The 21,637-nt window shown below is 31.8% G+C and overlaps 1 protein-coding gene across 1 annotated transcript; it reads right to left on the bottom strand.

Annotated features, from left to right (window-relative positions):
- Positions 1–2,759: 2,759 nt before the first annotated feature.
- Positions 2,760–3,175, bottom strand: LOC108913742 (zinc finger protein ZIC 4-like; the record flags this gene model as incomplete). Its single annotated transcript, XM_018719355.1, has 1 exon — positions 2,760–3,175. A coding segment is annotated over one exon (416 nt), but the record flags the coding sequence as incomplete, so codon positions are not given.
- Between the last annotated feature and the right edge of the window lie 18,462 nt (positions 3,176–21,637).

Here is a 21,637-nt window from a genome sequence, read left to right as displayed (position 1 = left end):
GACAAATGTACAAAAATAAAGAAAATTCCACAGATGTACTTTTTCGTTGGATATTTTTACATTTTTTATAAATATTTCAGCATAAATAGAAAAAAAATTCTTAACTTTTTGGTGTTTGACAAAATGATACCTTCTTTAATTCTATAAAACTCAAATGGGGATTTATAAATATATCATTAACCCATCAGAACTGCCTCTTTGTTCAAATGCAAGTACCTACTTCAATTACGAGTTTTCAGCTGAATAAAATCGTCTGAATTTATGAAGTAGTTTTCTGTTAAAAACCTGCTAAAGAGAAATTTTATTTGGTTGAGAACTTGTTATTAACATTGCTTGCATTGAACAAAGAGGCAGTTTGAGGTTCATAAATGGCCATTTAGTGAATGTGTTTAAACTTTTGAAGAATTAAACAAGCACCAAAAAATAAAATAAATAGAAAATGGTATTTACGCAATCCATATCGAAATATTTATAGTATGATAATAAATTCTCGTGACTTATTTGCTTAAAACCGTGTGTATTTGATTTTGTGATTTATTTGGAAATCGACCAATAAGGAAGTTTTGCTAAGATAATCAAATATCTCGCTTACATTGCTTTACTAGAACCAGAGAATACATTTTTTTCTAGCATTTTTTCACTAATGGTAAGTAAATAACTTATTGGTAACTAGGTGGTTGACTTTAGTTAAGGCCTATCTATTAACGGCTAAAAATAATTTTCATATGACGAAGTAAAAATTGTATAACAGATATTTTTTTAGCGCCTAATTATCGTATATGACACACGGACGCGAAATTTTGAAAATAATAAATAATTTTCAATGAATTTCCCTAGTAATGACTTCTTAGAGATACTTTTTTTATTGGTCGCTACAATAGAGGCGAGTTCATACGCCATAATTTTTTGAACTGCGATTTTTTAAATAGTTTTTGGGCACCAAAAATTTCGAAAAACTGCAACTTTATATTTTTCAGTATTACTGAAAAATATTCATTAATAAAATTTAAATAAATTTTTATTAAATAAAATTTAATATTATAATTATTACCTTTCTGAAAACCACAAGTATGTTTAAGCATACCAGTGGATATTTTTAATAGCTAGGAAAGATGACTATTTCCTAAAATTTTATTTATAGGTAATTTCGAATTTTATATATATTTAAAATTAATAAAAGTAAAAAATAAAACAACTATATATATATCAGTCAAAAGATTTTTAATAATTTCAAGGTAATAATTTTTATAATCATATAGATATACAGAGATCCCTGATAAGACAATATTTACAGTACATTTCTTTATACAGTTGTGGTCCTACATATCAATAATTATAATTTATACAAATTTACAGCAACTATCTCAATAGTTATATTAATTACACAGTGAAGACATGTTCTTCAAGTTTCGTTATAGTATACAAGCAAATGAAATAAAATTGCACAGGAAATAAAAATATTTTTAATTTAAATATATTTACAGACAAGATTTACAAATACAAATGTTTAGCAACATATTCTTAATAAAAATAAATAAAAATAAATCTTAGGTCAGTCAACTTTATTATAAAATATTCCTAACATACATTTTGTCCTTCCCATTCATACTGTTTCTTGTGCCATATGAAAATAATTTTCAAAATGGTTACACTTCTTAGACAGAGAATCTGAAAAAATATTCCAACATTACTGTTCTGTTTTTTAAACATAATTTGCTAGGTAAACTTAAACACAACAGTGTACTTTTGGTTAGTAGTAATATATGATAGCGAAAGGTTAAGATGAAATATTTTTTCCAGGATTACTAAAAATACAAGGTGTTTTGAAATAACTGATCATAAATTCAGATGATAATATCAAAAAATATTCGATTTTTCCTAGGGAGTTTCTAGGAATTTTGCATTACATTGCTTTTTTTTTCTTATAACGCGTTTTCAGCGATTTTAACAAGTATGTATTGTTTAAAATGAAATTATAGTAGAAAAATACAACAAATCAACTTAGAATGGGTTATGCTACTCGACCTCTAACAGAACAAATAATGGCGTTTTTAACACCACCAAATACTACTTGTACCCAATTTCAATGTAATATATTGTTTTTTTACAGCAGATATAGCTAAAATTTAATTTAAAGAAATCATCTTTCGTGCTCTATATCTCAAAAATAAAGAACAATAGGCTCATGGTCCCTAGGAAAAACTGGTCTTATTTTTTGATATTATATCAGCTTCTGAATTTATGGTACATTATTTTGAAACACCCTAAAGAAATAAAATTTTATACACACAGTGTCCCGGAATCGGTTGGAAAAAATAATATGTTCAATAGAAAACTTTTCAATAAAAAAAAGAGCCAGTCGGGGTAGAAGTTTTGTTTTTCCAACCATTTGTGGAACACCCTGTATAACTTATTACATTAAAAGTGACTAGTCTTAAATACAAAGTAATACTAACGATAAAGACAAAGTGAATTAAAAATTTTCATATAATTTCTATTATGCAATTTTGAAATACAATAGCCAATGGAAAGCATACTAAAACGACTGTATTATTCTTAAGTTTTCTCTTCGGAAATCAAAACTTGTAATCATTACTGTCATTTAATTACTAGTATTAATCAATTGCCGGGTAAAAATGTAGGAGTTTGTTCTTCATGTCTTATTTGTTTTGTTACTGAAAAATAGATTCTTACGAATGCAAGAAATGTTGCTAAAATTTGCAATTTCGAATAAATGATTCACAATAGTATAATTACAGTCAATAAGCTGTAGCCGCTCCGCTATGATGTATACTACCAAAGGGGCCCAAGCCCCCCAAAGGGTCAGATGTAGGGGGCGTAGGTTGACATGCAACATACCACTCACTGAGGGCAGTAGCACCAGGTACTTGTGGTCCAGATACGTGAGGACTAGCGGCGACCGAAATGCTACCGGCAGAAGAAGAGTTTGACTCCTCTCCATCACTATCGTAATGGGGTGGTGATCTTCCTGAGCAACCGTGCACTTTCATATGCTTTCTCAAGGATGACGGATGAGTGTACGATTTATCACAACCAGAAACACGACAGTTGTAAGGTTTGTCGGAGGTGTGAACATGGGAATGTTTCTTTCGATCAGAAGAATTAGCAAAACGCCGATCACAACCTTCGTATTCACACTTGAAGGGTTTTTCACCTAGAAAAGAAGATATCTATTAGTTTTTATATTAGTCAGCAATTATTTGTTGTTGATTTTTTTTATCGTCATGAATTCATTATTATTTAGTTGTTTCCTCAGAAATTTTTTTTAGACTGTGACTTCAGAATTAGGATTCAGAATTGTAAAGGGCTATTCACAAAGCATTGCCAAAGTTGTAAGAAATTTGCTTGTGATTCAAAATGTTGCGTTTGTGGAAAACCAGCCGAATATGTGTTTTTTTTTCTAAGAATACTAGAATATTTTTACACTGAAAAATGTATTCATTTGGACTAAGTAAATATCGTTTGCCATGAACTAATCCTAGTTTTGGATATTGACTAGAACTGTATAGTGTGAAAAGTAACAATAAGTTCATAAGTCTCAAAATTATGTACCTTCGGAAATTTAATTAAACTGGTAATGAAATAACTTATCTAACTATAAGTTTATAATTCAAGTTGAGGAGGTACATAGTGTTGAAATCTATCAATAGAGCAGCACATACAATATCTTCATACAAACGTTTAATTTTTGGTAAAAATTAATTTTAATAATTTGTATTTTCAGAACCTATTATTTACTTATTTCCTTATTATTTACTTAAATGTACAGTTTAAAACTACTTGTCAGTCTTCGACAGTTTAGTGAGTTATTAAAAATAAATAGAGGATTGTTAAATTGAGTTTTATTAAATATTTATGAAACTACACTACCGTCCTTATATAAAACTATTTTTTTGACGATTATTACTTGTATCGGCCTATCTTCCACAGGGTTTACATCCATTTTTATTAGAATCAAACAGAATATTGCGCTTTGTAACTATATGCATAGATTATATTATAAATCTGATCTAACAATAACAACAGGAAACAATATCTACTAATAAAGTTTACACTACTCATTGTACCTACAGACATCATGCACAAGCTCTCAGGGGAGGACACAACTTGGCCACGTGGATGAGGTAATTTTTTAATAAACTTTTTTACTATTGAACCGATTAAAGTGGTAAACTATACAGAAATTAAACTTTTATAGCTAACTGGTTTAACTGGTTTAATAACCAAAGTTTAATTGGAAGTTTGGTAGGCTAATATAAAATAACACAACTCCACAAAAAAATCGAAACTTCTGGGGTCTGACTATATCTACCATATGTTTTCGGGGTCGCTGAAACTGAATACGAATCCATTTAACCCCATCATGCCAGGATTCTTCAAAAACTCAAAAAATAGGCTCAAAAACCTAATAAATCCTCGATCTACTCAACTCCTATAATCCCATAACCCCATAGCCTCATAACTTCAAAACCCAGTCAAGAGTAGACTTCTGCACGAAATTCATGAATCGAAACTTCGTACATCGTTGTTGTACCCTTATTCGTGTGTTTGCAATTCAGGGCACCTCGACGTGGTGACGGTGGCCGGACAACAACGGAGTTGATCCTTCATTCGGCAGAGATCCTGGATAACGGTGTTCATGGCAACCACATGTCAAAAAATTACTATACAGGAGGTCGGATCCCCAGTTGCGCAAAAAGGTTTATCTGCGAAGTTTCGATTCATGAGAGTTCGTCCATAAGTCTATTCTTGCCTGGGTTTTGAGGTTATGAGGCTACAGGGTTATGGGATTACTGAGGAATATGTGTTTAAGACTCAAGAAGCACGTAGGCCTCGAACATACTGTGTTTCAAGGCATAAGTTTCTTTCTTACCGGGTTATGGGTGTCGGGGTTATGGGGTTTCGAGGTTACGAGGTTAAATGGTTATGGGGTTATAGGATTAAAGCGTGTTGGGGTTATAGGGTTATAGGACTTGAGTGGCCAATGGATAGAAGATTTATTGGGTATTTGGGCCTATTATTTGAGGTTATAAAAATTCTTGACGTGATGGAGTTAAATGGATTCGGATTCAGCGACCTAGAAAACACATGGTAGATATAGTCAGAGACCAGAAGTACCTAATTTTGTTTCGATTTTTTTTTTGTGGAGCTGTGTAATCTTTTTTAAATAAAAAAATATAAATTTGTTTTGGAAATTTATTTATTTTTTCACCTAACAGATATTCTAAAATTGGAAATGGTTATGTTAAATCTAATTAGTTAATTATAGATAAATCTGTTGTACAGTGTTTCGTTTTTTAATTCGAATAAAGCAAATGACTTTTATAAAACGCAACTGATTTGGCCACTCTTTGGCCAATACTTCATTAATATTAGAGATAAATTTATCAAATCTTATGTTACCGAAGTCTTGACAAAGCGTTCCATCCAAATATGTAAAAATGTAGAGTGCTTTCTATTTAAAGAAACATGGGTTTTAAATGCAACTTTCAATATTTTTTGAAATCCCAAGAAAATGTTCTATAACTCTGTCGCTACCATTTCTTCCTAGGTAGAAAGGTAAAAAAGAAAAAGTAAATAATCCTAAATAGAGGTATCTAATCAGCTTATTAATTATTTCCTAATTATGATTTCAAATCAGAAAGGCAAAATAAAACGATTATTGTAGACTATATGTAGAAAGAAACTATATCACATTAATGAAGGGATGTCGGAAACTTAAATCTGAGATCAAATCTATGAACTGTTTTCGAACAGAATATGTTGACAGCGTCAGTCATGGAATTTAAAATTTTACCTAACCTAAAAATTTAATGATTGGAAATATATAAAGTTGATGTTAATTTTATGATTTTATAACGAGCGTTCAAATAAAAACGTGGTCGAAGTTGGCTCTGACACATTGGACGTAGGGAGCAGCTTATAGCGACCAACTTAACCTCATTTCTCAACGAGCTGTATAGCAGCTGTCAGTTTCAATAACGTTAATGACTATATAACTTTATTTTAAAGAATAATCGTGATAACAATAACAAACAATTAAAGGAGCTGCGGAAAGTGTCCCCCTCCTTGTTATAACAATAAATTAAAGCAGCTGCTGAAAGTGTCCCCCTCCTTGTTCCAAGCACTTTTCACACCTGTTCCTCAAAGAATTAAAGACATTTTCTAAGATGCTCGGGGTATTGTTAATTTCACGAATCTTGTCTATAAGTCGAGCCTGCAGATGGTTTAAATCAGGAATAGGCAGTTCAAAAATAGTGTTTTTAAGGTAAGGCCACAAAAAGAAATCACACGGCGTAATATCACATGACCTCGGTGGAAATTCATGTTCAGCATTGAGACTTATTAGTCGATTTTGGAAAACTTCCCTCAACATATTCATCGTCTCGCCTGCCGTATGTGCCCTTGCGCCATCTTGTTGAAAGTAAAAGTTTGTAATTTCGTTTTCTTCCAGCTGGTTAACAAAAGGAGCGATAATTTCTTCTCTATACCTTTGCGCAGTAAGAGTACCATTAAAAAAAATAGGTCCATAAATCCTCCTTCGATTGAGAGCACACCAAACTCCAATTTTTTGAGCGTGTAGAGGGCCCTCGACAAAAAAGTTATCTGGTTTTTCAGAAGACCACATTCTCATATTCTGTGAGTTTACGTAACCACTTAAATGAAACCAGGCTTCATCAGAAAAAAAGGTGATATTATGAAGTTCACCGTAGTTGTTTAAAAACCATTCACAAAATACAGCCCGTCGCGGAAAATCAACTTCATGAAGTTCTTGCTGACAAGTTAAACGATAGGAGAACAAACGCAAATCTTTTTTTAACACTGTGTGGCAGGTACCGACTGATACTCCCACCATTTGTGATAAAACACGTACAGAAGTTCTTGGCGCATTTTCCATTATTTGTTGGACATTTTCTTTTAATTCTTCAGTCCGCTTTTTAGGTCGGCCGCTTCCTTCTTTTCTTGTTACACTGCCCGTTTCACGAAAAACATTAACACAACGCTGAACTGCACTTTGAAAAATTTTGTACTCAACAACGCCGGGAAATTGATTTTGAAATTCTATGAAACATTCCTCAATAGAATACTTCCATATTCCATCAATCTTGCGTCCATTTCTAAAGTAGGACTCTATGATAAACACTTTTTGTTCTTGAGAAAACACCATTTTAAACGCTTTTTAAAACGAAAATATTCAAATTGATAGCGGCGATATAGCGCTTTGACTGATGACGTTTAAGTTCATTTGCTATACGCTACGCCCTACGTCCAAATTTTCAGAACCAACTTGACCACGTTTTTATTTGAACGCTCGTTATTTGAACTTTTTAATTCTTATTTGATCTCTGTCTTTGTCGCGGCCGTTAATGTTTGATATTAATTAATATACCCCCTTTTCAAGTAGCTCCCATTTTCTAAAATACATAAACAAATGCATAAAATATACATACAGAGTCATAAATGATTACAAGCCACGTGACCAGTAATTTTGTTGGAATAATAATTTTATTTCCTTCTCGTAGGCAATAAAATTTCGGTAAAGCCCTGCACTGTTGGTTGCATAAGCTCAGTGGTCACGTGGCTTGTAAACATTTATGAAGACTAAAAAGGGAAATATAAAATTATTAACGTTATTTAAAGTAAATGAAGACTCCCACAGGATTAAAAAAAACGTGGATTTAAAAGTTTATATAATTTACGATAACGACTTCAATCTAGAGCATAACCAGTGTAGATCGAGAGGAGGAACAAGTGGCAGAGCTTGCACTTTTTAAGTTGGCCATGAATTTTAGGTCACCAACTTTATATGTACATCAAGCCACAATCTAGATATTTTCTAATTTTGTGGTTAAGCAAGATTAAAATGGATCTTTTCGCCGGCTGCTAATTCTTACCACGAACATCTTATTCTACTTTTGTTCACTAGTAGAAAATATTCTTATACTTATATTTTCGAATTGCCGATACAGTACACCACCAGCAGAATTTTAAGAAGAATCAAATACAGCGGCCCGCATTCCTACGTGTATCATAGCAACATATAAACAACACTTTGACAATGTTGCCAGGCGTACTTACGGAATTATTTTATAAACTATTTTATCAATATCTATTTTTTGTGTTACTGTATTTACTTAAATGTATGACGTAGGTATTGATAAAAATGTTTTAAAGAATCGACGAATATCTATGTAGTTCCATATGATATTCTACAGCGGTGTCACAGTTAGGTTATTTAATCATAGTTTTGTTAATTAGCTACTATTTTCATTGTTTGGTATTGATATACTGCAGAAAATATATTTCCCAATAAATAAAATTCATGATATTTAAACAGTTTGTAATATAATTATTTTAATATTTGATTATGATAATAAAGGTGGGTTATTAGTACGTCGAGGAATGTAGGTGCAGGTTTTTTTTTGTATTTTGACATCCACTTATTAAATTTCCATCCACTTATGAGATATGCTGTAATTTAATATTTATTGCTTTAAAAACAAATTCAGAATTATCAAACATTTCGTCCTGTATTTTTTTCAATACTTAATTTTGTGGTCTTTATTAATATATTTTGTTGAAGTGTCCCCACAAAAATATGTCTAAAGGACTGAGATCGGGGCTGTTTTCTGGCCACCTAAGGTTTCTAATAATATTTTTTAGTGTTCGTGGACGGGATTCGTCCTCCAAAATGAATTTGCCGATATTCCTGAAGGGCTTTTGCACATTATTGTCATTTGAATAATACAGTTTAATTATGTTTTATTTTTCATCAGAATAACCCATTTTATTTTTTTTTAATTGTCGTTTCTGCCTGATTGTGTGCTAGAGATATAGAGTTACAGTGTGCGATAGAGACAGAGTGACTTTGTTCTTATAGAGGGCTTTTCTCTCTCTGTGTTTCTCTCTATCTCTGCTGCTTCAGCAGTCTCTGGGGCTTCCACAGCATCTTCAGGACACCTAGAGAGGGAGCGTGGCGTAAAGCGCGTGGCCTTTTTAGCCTTCGTCAACGAGCTATGACGTCACAACGTATGAGAAAAAAAAAGGTTTTTGCTCGTAACAAAGAAATGGCTGGAAATATAAACAAATCTCTCCTTGGTTCTGAGTAGAGCACTCGGTGTGTGAGGCAGAGCGGGGTGTCACAATATATTAAAGAAAAAAAACACTATTTGCTTGTACCTCGGAAATGACTCGAAATAACAAAAAATCTCTCATGGTTCTGATTGGTGATCGAGTGAAAAACGTCCGAAGTCCGCATGTCGAAATAAAAATCGGAACCTACGGTGTGTGACATCATAGAATAAAAAAGTGTTTATAACTCGGAAGCGGTGTGTTAAATCGAAAAAATAATCGAAAAAATTCCCGCCGCCCGGGTTCTGTATGTGCCTTATGCGTTGAATGCAAAAGGCCCGAAGTCCATATGTCGAAATATAAATTTCGGAAACAAGAGATGTGTGAGGTGATACAGTAAAAAAGGTCTTATAACTCGGAAACGGTGCGTTGAATTGAAAAAATAATTTAAAAAATCTCCTCTACACCCCTGGTTCTGATTGTCCGTTCTGCGTTGAATTCAAAAGGTAGGTATGTCGAAAATAAATTTTGGAAACAAGAGGTGTGTGACGTTATATAGTAAAAAGGCCGTATAACTCGGAAACAGAGTATTGTATCGAAAAAATAATGGAAAAATTCTCCCCACACTCCTGGTTCTGCATGTCCCTTCTGCGTTGAATGCAAAAGGTCCGAAGTTTGTATGTTGAAAATAAATATCGGAAACCAGAGGTGTGTGAGGTGGTGATAGGTATAGTAAAAAAGGTCTTATAACTCGGAAACGGTACGTTGAATTGAAAAAATAATTTAAAAAATTTCCACCACGCCCCCGGTTCTGATTGTCCGTTGAATGCAAAAGTCGAAGTCCGTATGTCGAAATTAAATTTTGGAAACATATACTTAGTAAAAAGGCCGTATAACTCGGAATCGGTGCGTTGAATCGAAAAAATAATTAGAAAACCATCCACACCCCAGGTTGTGATTATCCGTTCTGCGTTGTATAGAAAAGGTCCAAAGTCCGTCTGTCGAAAAACAAAAATGTTAGTCAATAATTGAAACAGCAGTAGCGAACGCATTATCTTATCTCTAATTGATTAATGATTTGTTGTTTTTTTTTTAATAAATTACGTATCAACCACCCCTTGAGGTTCCAATAATATTATAAAATAAAAAATGAAGGTAATGTTCTTAAGGAAATTTTACATTTTTTAATTTTTTGAAATAAATAATTAATTAGGTAAATTCATAGTTTTAATTCTAACTTGATTTATTTTATTTAGCATTTAACACAAATGGCATTTCCAAACAAAAGATAAGTTCCATGTAACTCGTCAATTACATAATTAAATGCATTAAAGTTATTTGGCAGTTATTGTTTCGCAACAAAGCCACCGCTAGTACTGCCTCGTATTACCGAGTAGAAGAGTTACAACGCTAAATTACCTATATTGCTGGATGCCGGCTAACAAGACCCTGCATCCGTTTTAGGTTGCCAATTTCCAACATTTAAAGGCGATAAACTATATTGTCTGTGCTTTACGTTATCTTGCCTCGAACTAGACATTTTTACATCTGCATTAAAGGAAGAATTAAACAATTTGAGTAATTTATCTGTGATTTGGATATTAGGTACAGATAAACATAAATTTAATTGAGATTTTCAGATTATGCTTTCCAAACACTAATTTTGTTAGTTAAGTCTAAAAAAAGAAAGTTTTAATGACAGAAAAAGTGTAAATCTCGCAGTACGTGACAACACCAGCGAACAGACCTAATGTATAATAAAAATCTAATCAACTTGATCATTTCCAGTTTGATTTTCAAATTTCACAGTTATTACAGTTATATTATTAATATTAGGTACTTATGTACTTAATATCGTTAATAAATCTAAACAATTTCTTATTGGTTTATTTCTAAATATTTCTGTAGAAATGTCGTATTTATCATATAACACTGTTATTGAATGTTGATGGTGAAAAAAAAAATTAATTCGTGTCACTGAGCGAATTTATATTAGTTTATAAGAATTCAATAGACTAAAATATGTAAATTACTCCCAACTGAAAGATTAATAGCACTGTAATGTTTAAGGTTTTGTATTCGTATAGAAAGAGGATCGGTCGTTTATCAAATTTTGTTCGCATCGACGATTCTTCTAACAAAATTTGTGAATAATAGAGTCGGTTGCGGTTCCAGTCGGTAACAAAAATGTAATAAAAAGAAAATTTACTACAGTTTTTTGTCTGAAGTGGGCATTGACTTGACATCTGAAGAACTCAGCCAACTGTTTTATTTATGTCTGTTTACCTGGAGACCTCTGTCCGTCAAATTTTATGTAAATATACATGTGTTTTTTGAAATATTGCGTGATGTTAGCCTGACTGATTATGTTTATTTGTTTTGTGGCGTGCCTCTACTAAAATAACGCAGATTCATTAGAAGTTCATTTACATCTTGGATTTAAATTAAAATTAACTTATGCCTTGCTGCACGCTAGAAAGTTAATAGAAGGGGATAGGCCTAGTATACACACCTTCATGCATATTATGATTGATAACTGAATACTTTTTTGTTTTCATATACGTAAATTATACTCATATATATTATACTCATGTGCTTTTTTATATTATCTTTTTTTAAGTAAGACACCTAAATATCACAAAAAAATTGATTGAATTGAAATACTTTTTCAAATATTTTTGTATTTAAAGTAGATATTATTTAAAAATGTCCTGTATAATAGGGCATGTACAGAGTGTTAAGATAGAAGTCGTATCAAATCAATTTCACTACATTTTAAAATCAGGTTTGATATAAAGGGTGTCCCATCGGGAACTGCGTCGATCGATATCTAGGAAAGTACTGCTCCGAAAAATTTGAAAATCTGGCAACATGGCAATGTCCCTGGGGCGAACATAACTAAAATATAGTTATTTTAAATGGAACACTCTATATATTATTACATTTTCGTATTCTACGTGAAATTTGAGGGTCACTTTATTAAATATTCCCTATGCCTAGGAGTTACAGATTTTGAGACATTCATTTTTAAAGAAAATTTAACAGAAGGCCATAGATAACACTAAATTATGGCATACCAACAAATTAAAACATTTAATACTAGGTGTTTCATTTTTGTTGTTACATTTTGATAGCTTCAAACAACTATAACTTTGTTAACTTAAATGGAACACCATGTATTTTTTGCCGTTACCACTTTTAAAGATATTTGCAATTTTCTATTTTTTGGACAGTTTTTCTCGTATTAGACCTGGTGTCAAATTGGTTATGACCAGAAATATTCCAAAAACAATGGTGTATAGGGAATATTTAATAAAGTTTCGCGTAGAATAGGAAAATGTAATAATATATAGCGTGTTGCCATATTGCCAAATTTTTAAATTTTTCGGAGCAGGAATTTCCGAGATATCGATCGACGCAATTCCCGGTGGGACACCTTGTATATACGGTAACTCATTTTTTCTGGCCCTTACCTTTGATTTCAACATAAAGAAATAATGAAAATGAATAAAATTCTCACCTATGTCACTTCTGCAATCAAGTGTCAGTTGTTTTAGAGCTATTTATTAAGTTTGTCTACTTCATTATAGAGTTGCTATTATCTGCTACCATAGTTCAATTCAAATATTTAAAATCTTTTTTCCCGTAGGAGAACAACTTTTCATAAGAATGACGCTGTTTTAAGATTTTCAGCTTTAAGAAAAGTATGCATTTATGGACTTTTCCTTTTTAATGGAACAGTATGCATTTTTTTTTCCTCAGTTGGGCATTATTATTATTAGTCCCATTTGTGTATTGAAATGGTCAAAATTAGTTCTAAGAAATGACAGTGATTTATGGTTAGGATTTGCTTTTCCCTTCGTCGAAAAGATCAATAAACCAGTCAAGTACAATAAATAAAATTAATGATGTTAAGGAGTGTTGCAAATTAGAAATGACCTGAAAAATATCTCGGGTTATTATATTAAAGCTAGACGGTAAACAGTAGAATGTGAAGGTAGAGTTCACAGTTTTACACGACATGAATTTAAAAATAAATTAAAATTGTTTTAATATTCAAATGAGTGCCGTTTAATAAAACTTTTTGTAATTATTATATACTATAATTTGAAATAATAACATACATTCGTAAACGTTTCTATATTTTATGATAAAATATAGTGATAAAAACAATATATTATTACGTATTCTGTAGAGATAGATATATCTCTAAGCAGACTTTTAAAGGCGAAACATATTTGAGTTATAGCAGTACATATTATAACAGACGTGCAGAGGGTCAGACAGGGGTTACAGGTCAAAGCTGTCGTCCCAGTACACCTATACCTCCGCTAGAAGGCAATGGAATGCATCGCATCCTGAAGCGGTCCCGAAAATCTCATGTGAATATTTTCAAACTCATCAGTTGCTTGAGGGTAAATCTTTGTTTCCTTACAAATATGTTTTACTCAGATATACTAACAAAATACTATTTAATTTTAAACTAACTAAAACATATTTATAAAGTATTGGAACCGTTAGTAGGTACTATGTATTTACTTTTGATTGAAATCATTTATCAAAACTTCTATTTAGAGTTATATTTGTTCCAATGTTTGTTGGAATATACACTGTCTCAAAATGATGGAACAAAATTCATATTTTTTTCAGTAGAAATTTAAAAATGTCTCTGAAACAGGTCAATTAGTAAATAAATGGAAATTGTCACCTTTTTGCAATATTTTCTATTTTTTGAGCCATGTTTGACATAGATCTATGACATTAAGACATTTTTTTATAGGACGCTCTATATTTTCTAGTAATAGATATATAGCCCTTCTAAAGACGAATTCAGGGATATAAGGTTATTACCTACTTTTATGTCATAGTTGTTAAAAAATGGAGGTATTAAATGATTAATAATTTAGTACTACTTTTTATTTTATTACATTAACCATTGCACAATGCCGAATTCGGTGTTCAAAGTTTTCAGTTTCATGTTTCGAACTTCTTCTCCGATACGATTTTTCAATCCTTCTATAGTGTCTGATCTGTTCACATACACTTTGCTTTTTGATAACCCCACAAAGAAAATCAAATCTAGTGGGGTTAAGCCAGGAGAACGTGGTGGCCATTCAAGCGGTCCTCTTCTGCCTATCCATTGATTTGAGAAAACTTCAGGCGAGGCGAAAATGTGGAGGGGCACCATCGTGTTGGAACCAAACATCACCAGTAGGCATATTGTGCTCATTAGGGTTAGAAAAAATTAATTCCAGGGCTGGAAAACGCCAAAAATCCAAATAAATATCGCCTGTCAAATTGTCCGCAAAGAAATAAGGTCCCAATATGCGATTTCCTACTATTCCAGCCCAAACATTCACTTTTTTCGGCCGTAGCCTGTGTTTTTCTTGCATCCAATGCGGATTTTCTGGGCTCCAAACCCTATTATATTGCCTTTTGCACAGTTCCGTTTAAGCAAAAACTTGCTTCGTTAGTGAAAATTATGTGATTTTTTAAGATGGGTTGTCTTTCAAATAAATTTCTAATTTCCTCCCAAAATTGTAATCTACCGACTGTGTCATCTGCGCATAGTTCTTGTAAGACGTTAACTTTGTTTAATTAAGGTTGCCACTTTTGAGACTTCAGAGTTCTGTAAACTGAGGACTTTGCCTTCCTGATCCAGGTACATCATTTATACTTCAAATTTCTTCAAACTTTTTAGATACTTTACTTATTGTAGCTCTACTGATTCTTTGGTCTGGATACTTATGGTGAAATAAGTCACTACGGATTTTATCACCGCATCCATTCATAATTTAAATTTCAATTATCTGTCTGTTTTTCGCTTAAACGGGCAACCATATTTCAAAATACTTTAACAACGAATGAATTGGATCTAAAAGGATTCACGGTATACCTGAGGTATAAAAAACTTTAAAGTAAGTAGAAAAAGATTAATAAAGAGTAGGTACGTTTAAAGTTCTGAAGAAACACTATGATTGTTTGAAATAGTCGTCAGTACAACATAAAAGACAGTTTTTTAAATTTTGTTGACAACTGTGAAATAAGTAGGTGTAACCTTATATCGTTGAATTCATCTTTATTTATATTATAATACATAAAGCGTCCTATTAAAAAAATGTCGGTAATGTTAATGTCAAACATGACTCAAAAAAAAATACAGAAAAGTGACAATTTCTATTAACTAATTGAACTATTTAAGCGATTTTTAAAATTTGAACTGGAAAAAAATATGAATTTTGTTCCATCATTTTGGGACACAGGGTATATTTCGCCTCAAAACCATGAAATCTATTAGCAGTTACGAGTAAATGAAAGTTTGTTATAAATAGATATATGTTTAAGATTTTACTAAGGGAATTTAAAAAGATAAGTGCATAAAAACTTATTTTGCAAGATGTTACGAACAACATTAATTTTTTAATAATTATTTCAATAAAAGAAAATAATTTATTTTATCTAGCTCTCAACACATGCAGCCTAAGATAATATTTAAAAATATAGACATAAATACTTAAAAATATAGATATAAATTAGATAAGTTGATTGATTTTTTTGCGAATGGCTAATCTGATTTTAGTGATCTTTTTTTAATTATAGAATTATTGTTCAGTAACATACTAAGGTATAACAGCAAATACAGGGTGCAAAAGAAGATATTCTTTTCTCCAAAATTCAAATTACTCTGGAGGATGCACTAGCTGCAATAACGAATGTCGAATTCTGAAAATCATGTTACCGTACTGTACTAAATTTTGATTCGCATTGTCAGGGCCGTCGCTAATATGTGTGCGTCCGTGTACACACAAACAAAATGCCGACCCTCATAATCTTATTTTTTAATTATTGATATACAGGGTGTTCCATTTAACACTCCTGCTGCCAATATCTTCGAAATGAAGAAATTTATTTTAGTTCCGGAAACTGGGGTTGTTAGGTCTCTCGAATAGTTTCAAATTGCAGTTAGAATTTTTAGTTCAAATCTTTTTGTATAGATGGCGTGTAGATACTAAAAATTTTTGATTCCTGGAACCTGAAAATGTAGTAAATCTGAAAGATCGTTAAATTTTGAGTAATTTTTGTAATATAAAGTTTTTCCCAATATTTACTTGTTTTCGAGACATGTCGACTTCAATATGCAATGTAGGTATGATGTAGGTAACTGGAAAATCTATTATTTTATTTAAATCACACTGAGATCAAGTATTCACACCACATACTAACTGACAAATATTAAATTATAAGAAAACATATCTACAAAGACAGATAAGCATAGACAATAGGATGTAATTTTGAGCAAATGGAAATTAGTCCTGATGACTTTTATAACTCTTATCTATGTCGTCATCTTCAACAATTTTGAATCTCTATGTATAAAGGTACTTAACATTAGATAGAGAATGATCCAGAATGGCTGAATGTGTCCCTTTCAAGAAATATTTTGTGTCGCTCTCTGTTTTATTGGTACAGTAACCGAGAAACAAGTACAATAAACTAAATTTAAAAGATGGGCTGCGGGACACCTTTGTGAAAATTCAATTTTCCTTTTCAAAAAAATAATGTGTACAGCGACGTATTTCACAGTTATGCCATATTCATAAGTTGAAGAGAAGTATCGATTTTATCACAAAATTTGTTTTGGCATAAGTGTCCCAAGGGACCTAAAAATGGAAAACTTTGTAAGAAAATGTGAAAAACATCTTTATTTGTCTACCAATTTCTCATTAATGCCAATTAGAAATATGACATTATTATATTCGAAAAGCTCATAAAAAACATTGGCATAAGTCCTTAGACTTATGAACATGACATAAGCGAGAAATACGTCGCTGTACACATTATTTTTTTGCAAAAGAAAATTAAATTTTCACATAGGTGTCCCGGCGGGCACATCGGTTTTTTACATAATCTTACTTGTCTCTAATGAATCTTTCAGTACCCTAAAAGGCATAAAGGAGAAAGACGTCGTTGAACTTCTACGAGTATCTCCCGGTCTATAAAACGTGATTAACTAAAGTATTAGGATATTTTCATACATATGTATTTTTTATGGGACTAAGATGGAAAACATTAAGTTATCTTTATCATTTTGCTTGGTATGAATACTTTCTAGAAATTAGCCACAGTAATGAATGTATGTAATCTAAATTTATGTAAAATAGTTTACTAACTCTTAACAAATATTTGTCGTATACTTATACAGGGTGATTCACAACTTATCCGAAAAATATTGGGAACAGATATGGCATGAAAAATGGAGTCAATAATATAAAAAAAAATGTAAAACCCTTATAGTTTCCGAGAAAAAAATTATTGAAGTTAGTAGTACCCTTACATCGCTGGGCTACTGTAGTCTCTAGCATCATTCGCGTTGCGCGCTGTACGCAATTCGCTCTCTCTCTACGTGGCCTCAGGCGATGCCGAATACTGGAATCCGATTTTAGTAGGTTTTGCAATACTTTTTCAAGTGTCAAAAATGGCTTACGTGTAATTCGGAGTTGCTAAATATCGTTTTAATTTATGGTGAAGCAAGACAACATTTGTGTTAGTTCGTTGAAACTGGGTGCGACGGACCCAAATGTTTTTACAAGCCGCTGGTGGACATAATTTTGAACAGTTGTTGAAACATTAGGTATGTCAAATTATTTTATTAATTCAAACCACAAATTAATTTAATTAATTAATAATAACAATAGCGGCAAAAGCAGTTGAATTTGTTGATATAAAATAGGTGTTATAAAATTTTATTTATTTCTTTCCTTGGGAAAGAAATTCTTTCACTTTTTTTGTCCGTTCATTTTTTATTACACTGCCGCTGTGCCGGTCTAGGACTGCATGCTTTGCCTTGCGCAAGGTCAGGTTTTACAGTGGACCAGTTTCTAATGCCAGACAGAAGTGTATTTTTCAATCATTTTCTAACTGCCCTTTTTGATGTTTTTTACAAAATTAATTGTATCTGTAAGAATCCCCAGTACATTCAAAAAATTTTTTTCGGATAAGTTCTGAATCACCCTGTATTTGTCTTAGTTCGTTACTATAAAGCATTTGTGTTAATAAAGTAGGATCATACAAAGAGAAGGGAGAATCAAATAGCAGGCAAAAATAATACTGTTGACTTAGGATAATCTGCTTTTTGTCCTTAATGGTATTTTAAACCGAAACGATTCGACTTTCAGCCTACTTAATAAAGACATATATCACCTTGGACCTTATTAAAAAATATATTGGGATAGTTGCTTCATTGTTACTTCAATTTCAACTATATTTATTCTCTTATGTTAGGAATTTAGAAATTTATAGAGTGCACCCAATGGCGAATTTCACAGCAACACCACAATATACATCAGAATAATAAATGAATGATAAGGAAAACGAACTACTTGGATCTGGCATACGTTGAACTGATGGCTGTACCCGCTACGAAAATTCTGTTCAGTCAAAATCTTAGGAAGGAATTGACTATTAAAATTAAACATTTCATTTGTACATTTAGCATAATATAACCTATTTTTATCTCCCCAAATATCCACAAAATTTCACTTTCTATCTGTCTATAGTTACTTTACTGTCTTTCAAGCAAGGTCTTAAAATGTTTTTTGATATAGTTTCTGGAACTGAGTAGCGTTTTTCGATTCTCAACATGGCTGATATGATATGGCCGCTGGATAGGCTTCACGTAGGGCTTCTGTTTTACCACATAAAATATTTCATATAAATAAGCGCATCAGATTAAAAGCGTTCACACACGAGTATTATAGGTTATAAAATATGAATCAGACGTAAAAATTGAAAAATTCAAAATGACAGATCAAATATGGTGGCCGTATAGGTCCTTACAATACAAAATGGGAAACAATCCTTCGACTGACTAGAAATTTGATGATCAAGGATTTTTAGGGTCGGCAATCACAATTCTAATATCAAAATTGCATAATTCAAAATGGGGGATCTAAAATGACGACCGTATAATTTCTTGCAATACAAAATGGGCAACAATATTGCAAATAAATTTTTTAAAATTTTCAAAGGACCATAATAAGGTAGTTTTTTGTTATTGTTAATTAATTTAGTAAACCCTTGCTCAGTTAAATTTTGTACCTACGCCCATGCACATTACTAAATCACGAGCTACGCTCGTGTATATCACTAAATCAATTAGTTAAAACAATTTGCTTTCGTTCTTAAAACTCGGTTTGCTGTTACTTTTCGGAACCTGTTTGAACAGTTTTTTTGTTTGTCTGCTTCCATAGCATTTATGAAAGTATTTTGGTGTTAAGACAAAACTGGACAAATTTTACTTGAGCCCTAAAGTACGCAAATCAAAAGACAACACTTGATACAGAATTAAAATTTAGGCAGGCTCAAATGAATCTTGCTATGAACGCAATTTTTCACATTCTTCCAGAACTTTTCTTCGGATCAGGAGAAGCCTTGATTACATTTTTTACAGCTAATTAAGACATCTTTGTATAGGATATTTTATTAATAATTAGACGCAGCTTAATGGGAGATTTTTTATATCAAAATAGGGCAATTGGGCTAAACATATCTAAAACTTATGTTGCTCCAACGTACCAAATTTTAAAATGTTTGTAAAAAATGATATACTAGTTGTTAAGTTAAAAACCGTTTTTGAAAGAAAAACAACATTTGTGTTTTATTAAATGAGAAAAGATCATCTTGTTAAATAACATTTGAAATACGATGCAAATTAATATAGAAACAAAAGGAACCTGAAATTTTACTATCAAATTAAACGAAATGAATCTGTTTTGATGGGTATACATCTTTTGTGTAGAATAAAATTATCTACCTATTTCTCATAGTCTTGTGTAAAAATTTAAACGTACAAAAAAGTTACAGAAGAATATTCACAAAGTATTGTAGTAAAATGAACGCCCTGTATGATTTAACCTAATAGGAACATAATCACTGCATACTTCACAAAGAGAAACTAAGCAACAGTAAATTTTGCTCAAATCGGTTAACTGGGTCGAGTTAAAGAAAAAACAAGAAATTAAAAAAAACATTAACACCCTGTAACTTTTTTCGACATTTTTCGTTTAAGCAAGTTTGGTGAAATCGACACTATTTGGGTTCTAGATTGTACCCCTGAAGTATGTAACATTCGTTAGGTGACACCCTGTAGAAAATCGATATCATGTCCATTGGTTTTTTGGACTCTCAAGTTTTCGACTTACTTTGAAAAACTCTGTATATAATATTAAGCGTGTAACTTAAAATACCCAACACTTTTTCAGTTAGTATTTAAAGCAAAACAAAGAACTACTCCGCATAGCAATAAAGCAAAAAAACCAACTACAATCAATCTAAACACGTCGTGATTTGTCTGCACTGATGAAATGAGATGGATGATCGAATATTCATTGTGTGTCAGCCTGTCAAAACGTTAAAAATGAGAATAGATTCCGAGTTGATTATTATCTTTTATTCATAAAAAAAACATATTCAGCGAATTATGTAGATACCCATTGCAGTAACTTAATGATAGAATTGAAGTTTGCTGTACTTTTTCCAGACGTAGGTATATCGAAATTCGTTTATAAAATAATTCCTCTTTTTTAATGCATTCAAAAGAAATTCTACCAGTATGAAATAAGATGAACACTAAAAGAGGCTAGGAAATCAAACCGCTGTTTTATTCTACGTAACTTGATATATTGTGAACTGCGGCCTAAATGCCTCCTTCATACAATTTCTATTCAGAGCATATAAAAGCTCCATTTTTTATATGAATTGTATCGTGATTTGTTTTTAGTCGTATTCCTATCCCGTAGAATACCCATATCCGCTTTATTTTTTAGAACTTGTAGGATGATACCGTCAACTCTATTGTCAGCAGATTTTCTAATGTTTGTTGTAAGTTGAAACTGTCAATTGTGTAGGATTAGTTGTATCATCATTGTGACAATTCTATATGAGGTATGGGGTGATGTAGCAAATATAATGGCGGATTAAGTTTAATATCAACATAATCGCTTTATATTATAAATACATTCAAGGGATCGCTAGGGTCTTCTATGGTTGGTTGATTAAAATTTAACAGCTGCAGAGATCGCCATGTTACCAACTATACAATATGGTTGCCAAGGTGAACACTTTAATGCAGTGCATAATCACGAGGAACCCTTTTAATACTTTATTTTTATAGCCATAATATGATAAGATAATTTTTCAGCAAATGCAAAAATGCGAATTTATGAACAATTTTTTGTATCAATTACTAAGAATACATTTTTAATGTTGTTATGGATTTCGCAAAGTATTTTTATTATTCAGTATCCGCAGTATAGGTAAGATAAATGTACCAGTAACCCTAGTATATATGTTATGGACCAGGTGATTAATGCGGGCATTATTAATAATGTGCGAGCATTATGAATAATGTCTAACTCTATTGGGCTAAGTGATTAATTACTATCTAAACTTCATTATTTATCACATTGCACGGTCATTATTATATTGCTACGTGACAATTGGGCAATTTGATAATAATTGTAAAAGTGATTGCAAGTCTGATAAA

This window comes from Anoplophora glabripennis, unplaced genomic scaffold (assembly GCF_000390285.2).
Source record: "Anoplophora glabripennis isolate ALB-LARVAE unplaced genomic scaffold, Agla_2.0 scaffold797, whole genome shotgun sequence".
Classification (NCBI taxonomy): domain Eukaryota; kingdom Metazoa; phylum Arthropoda; class Insecta; order Coleoptera; family Cerambycidae; genus Anoplophora; species Anoplophora glabripennis.
This window is presented reverse-complemented; position numbering and strand designations above follow the sequence as displayed.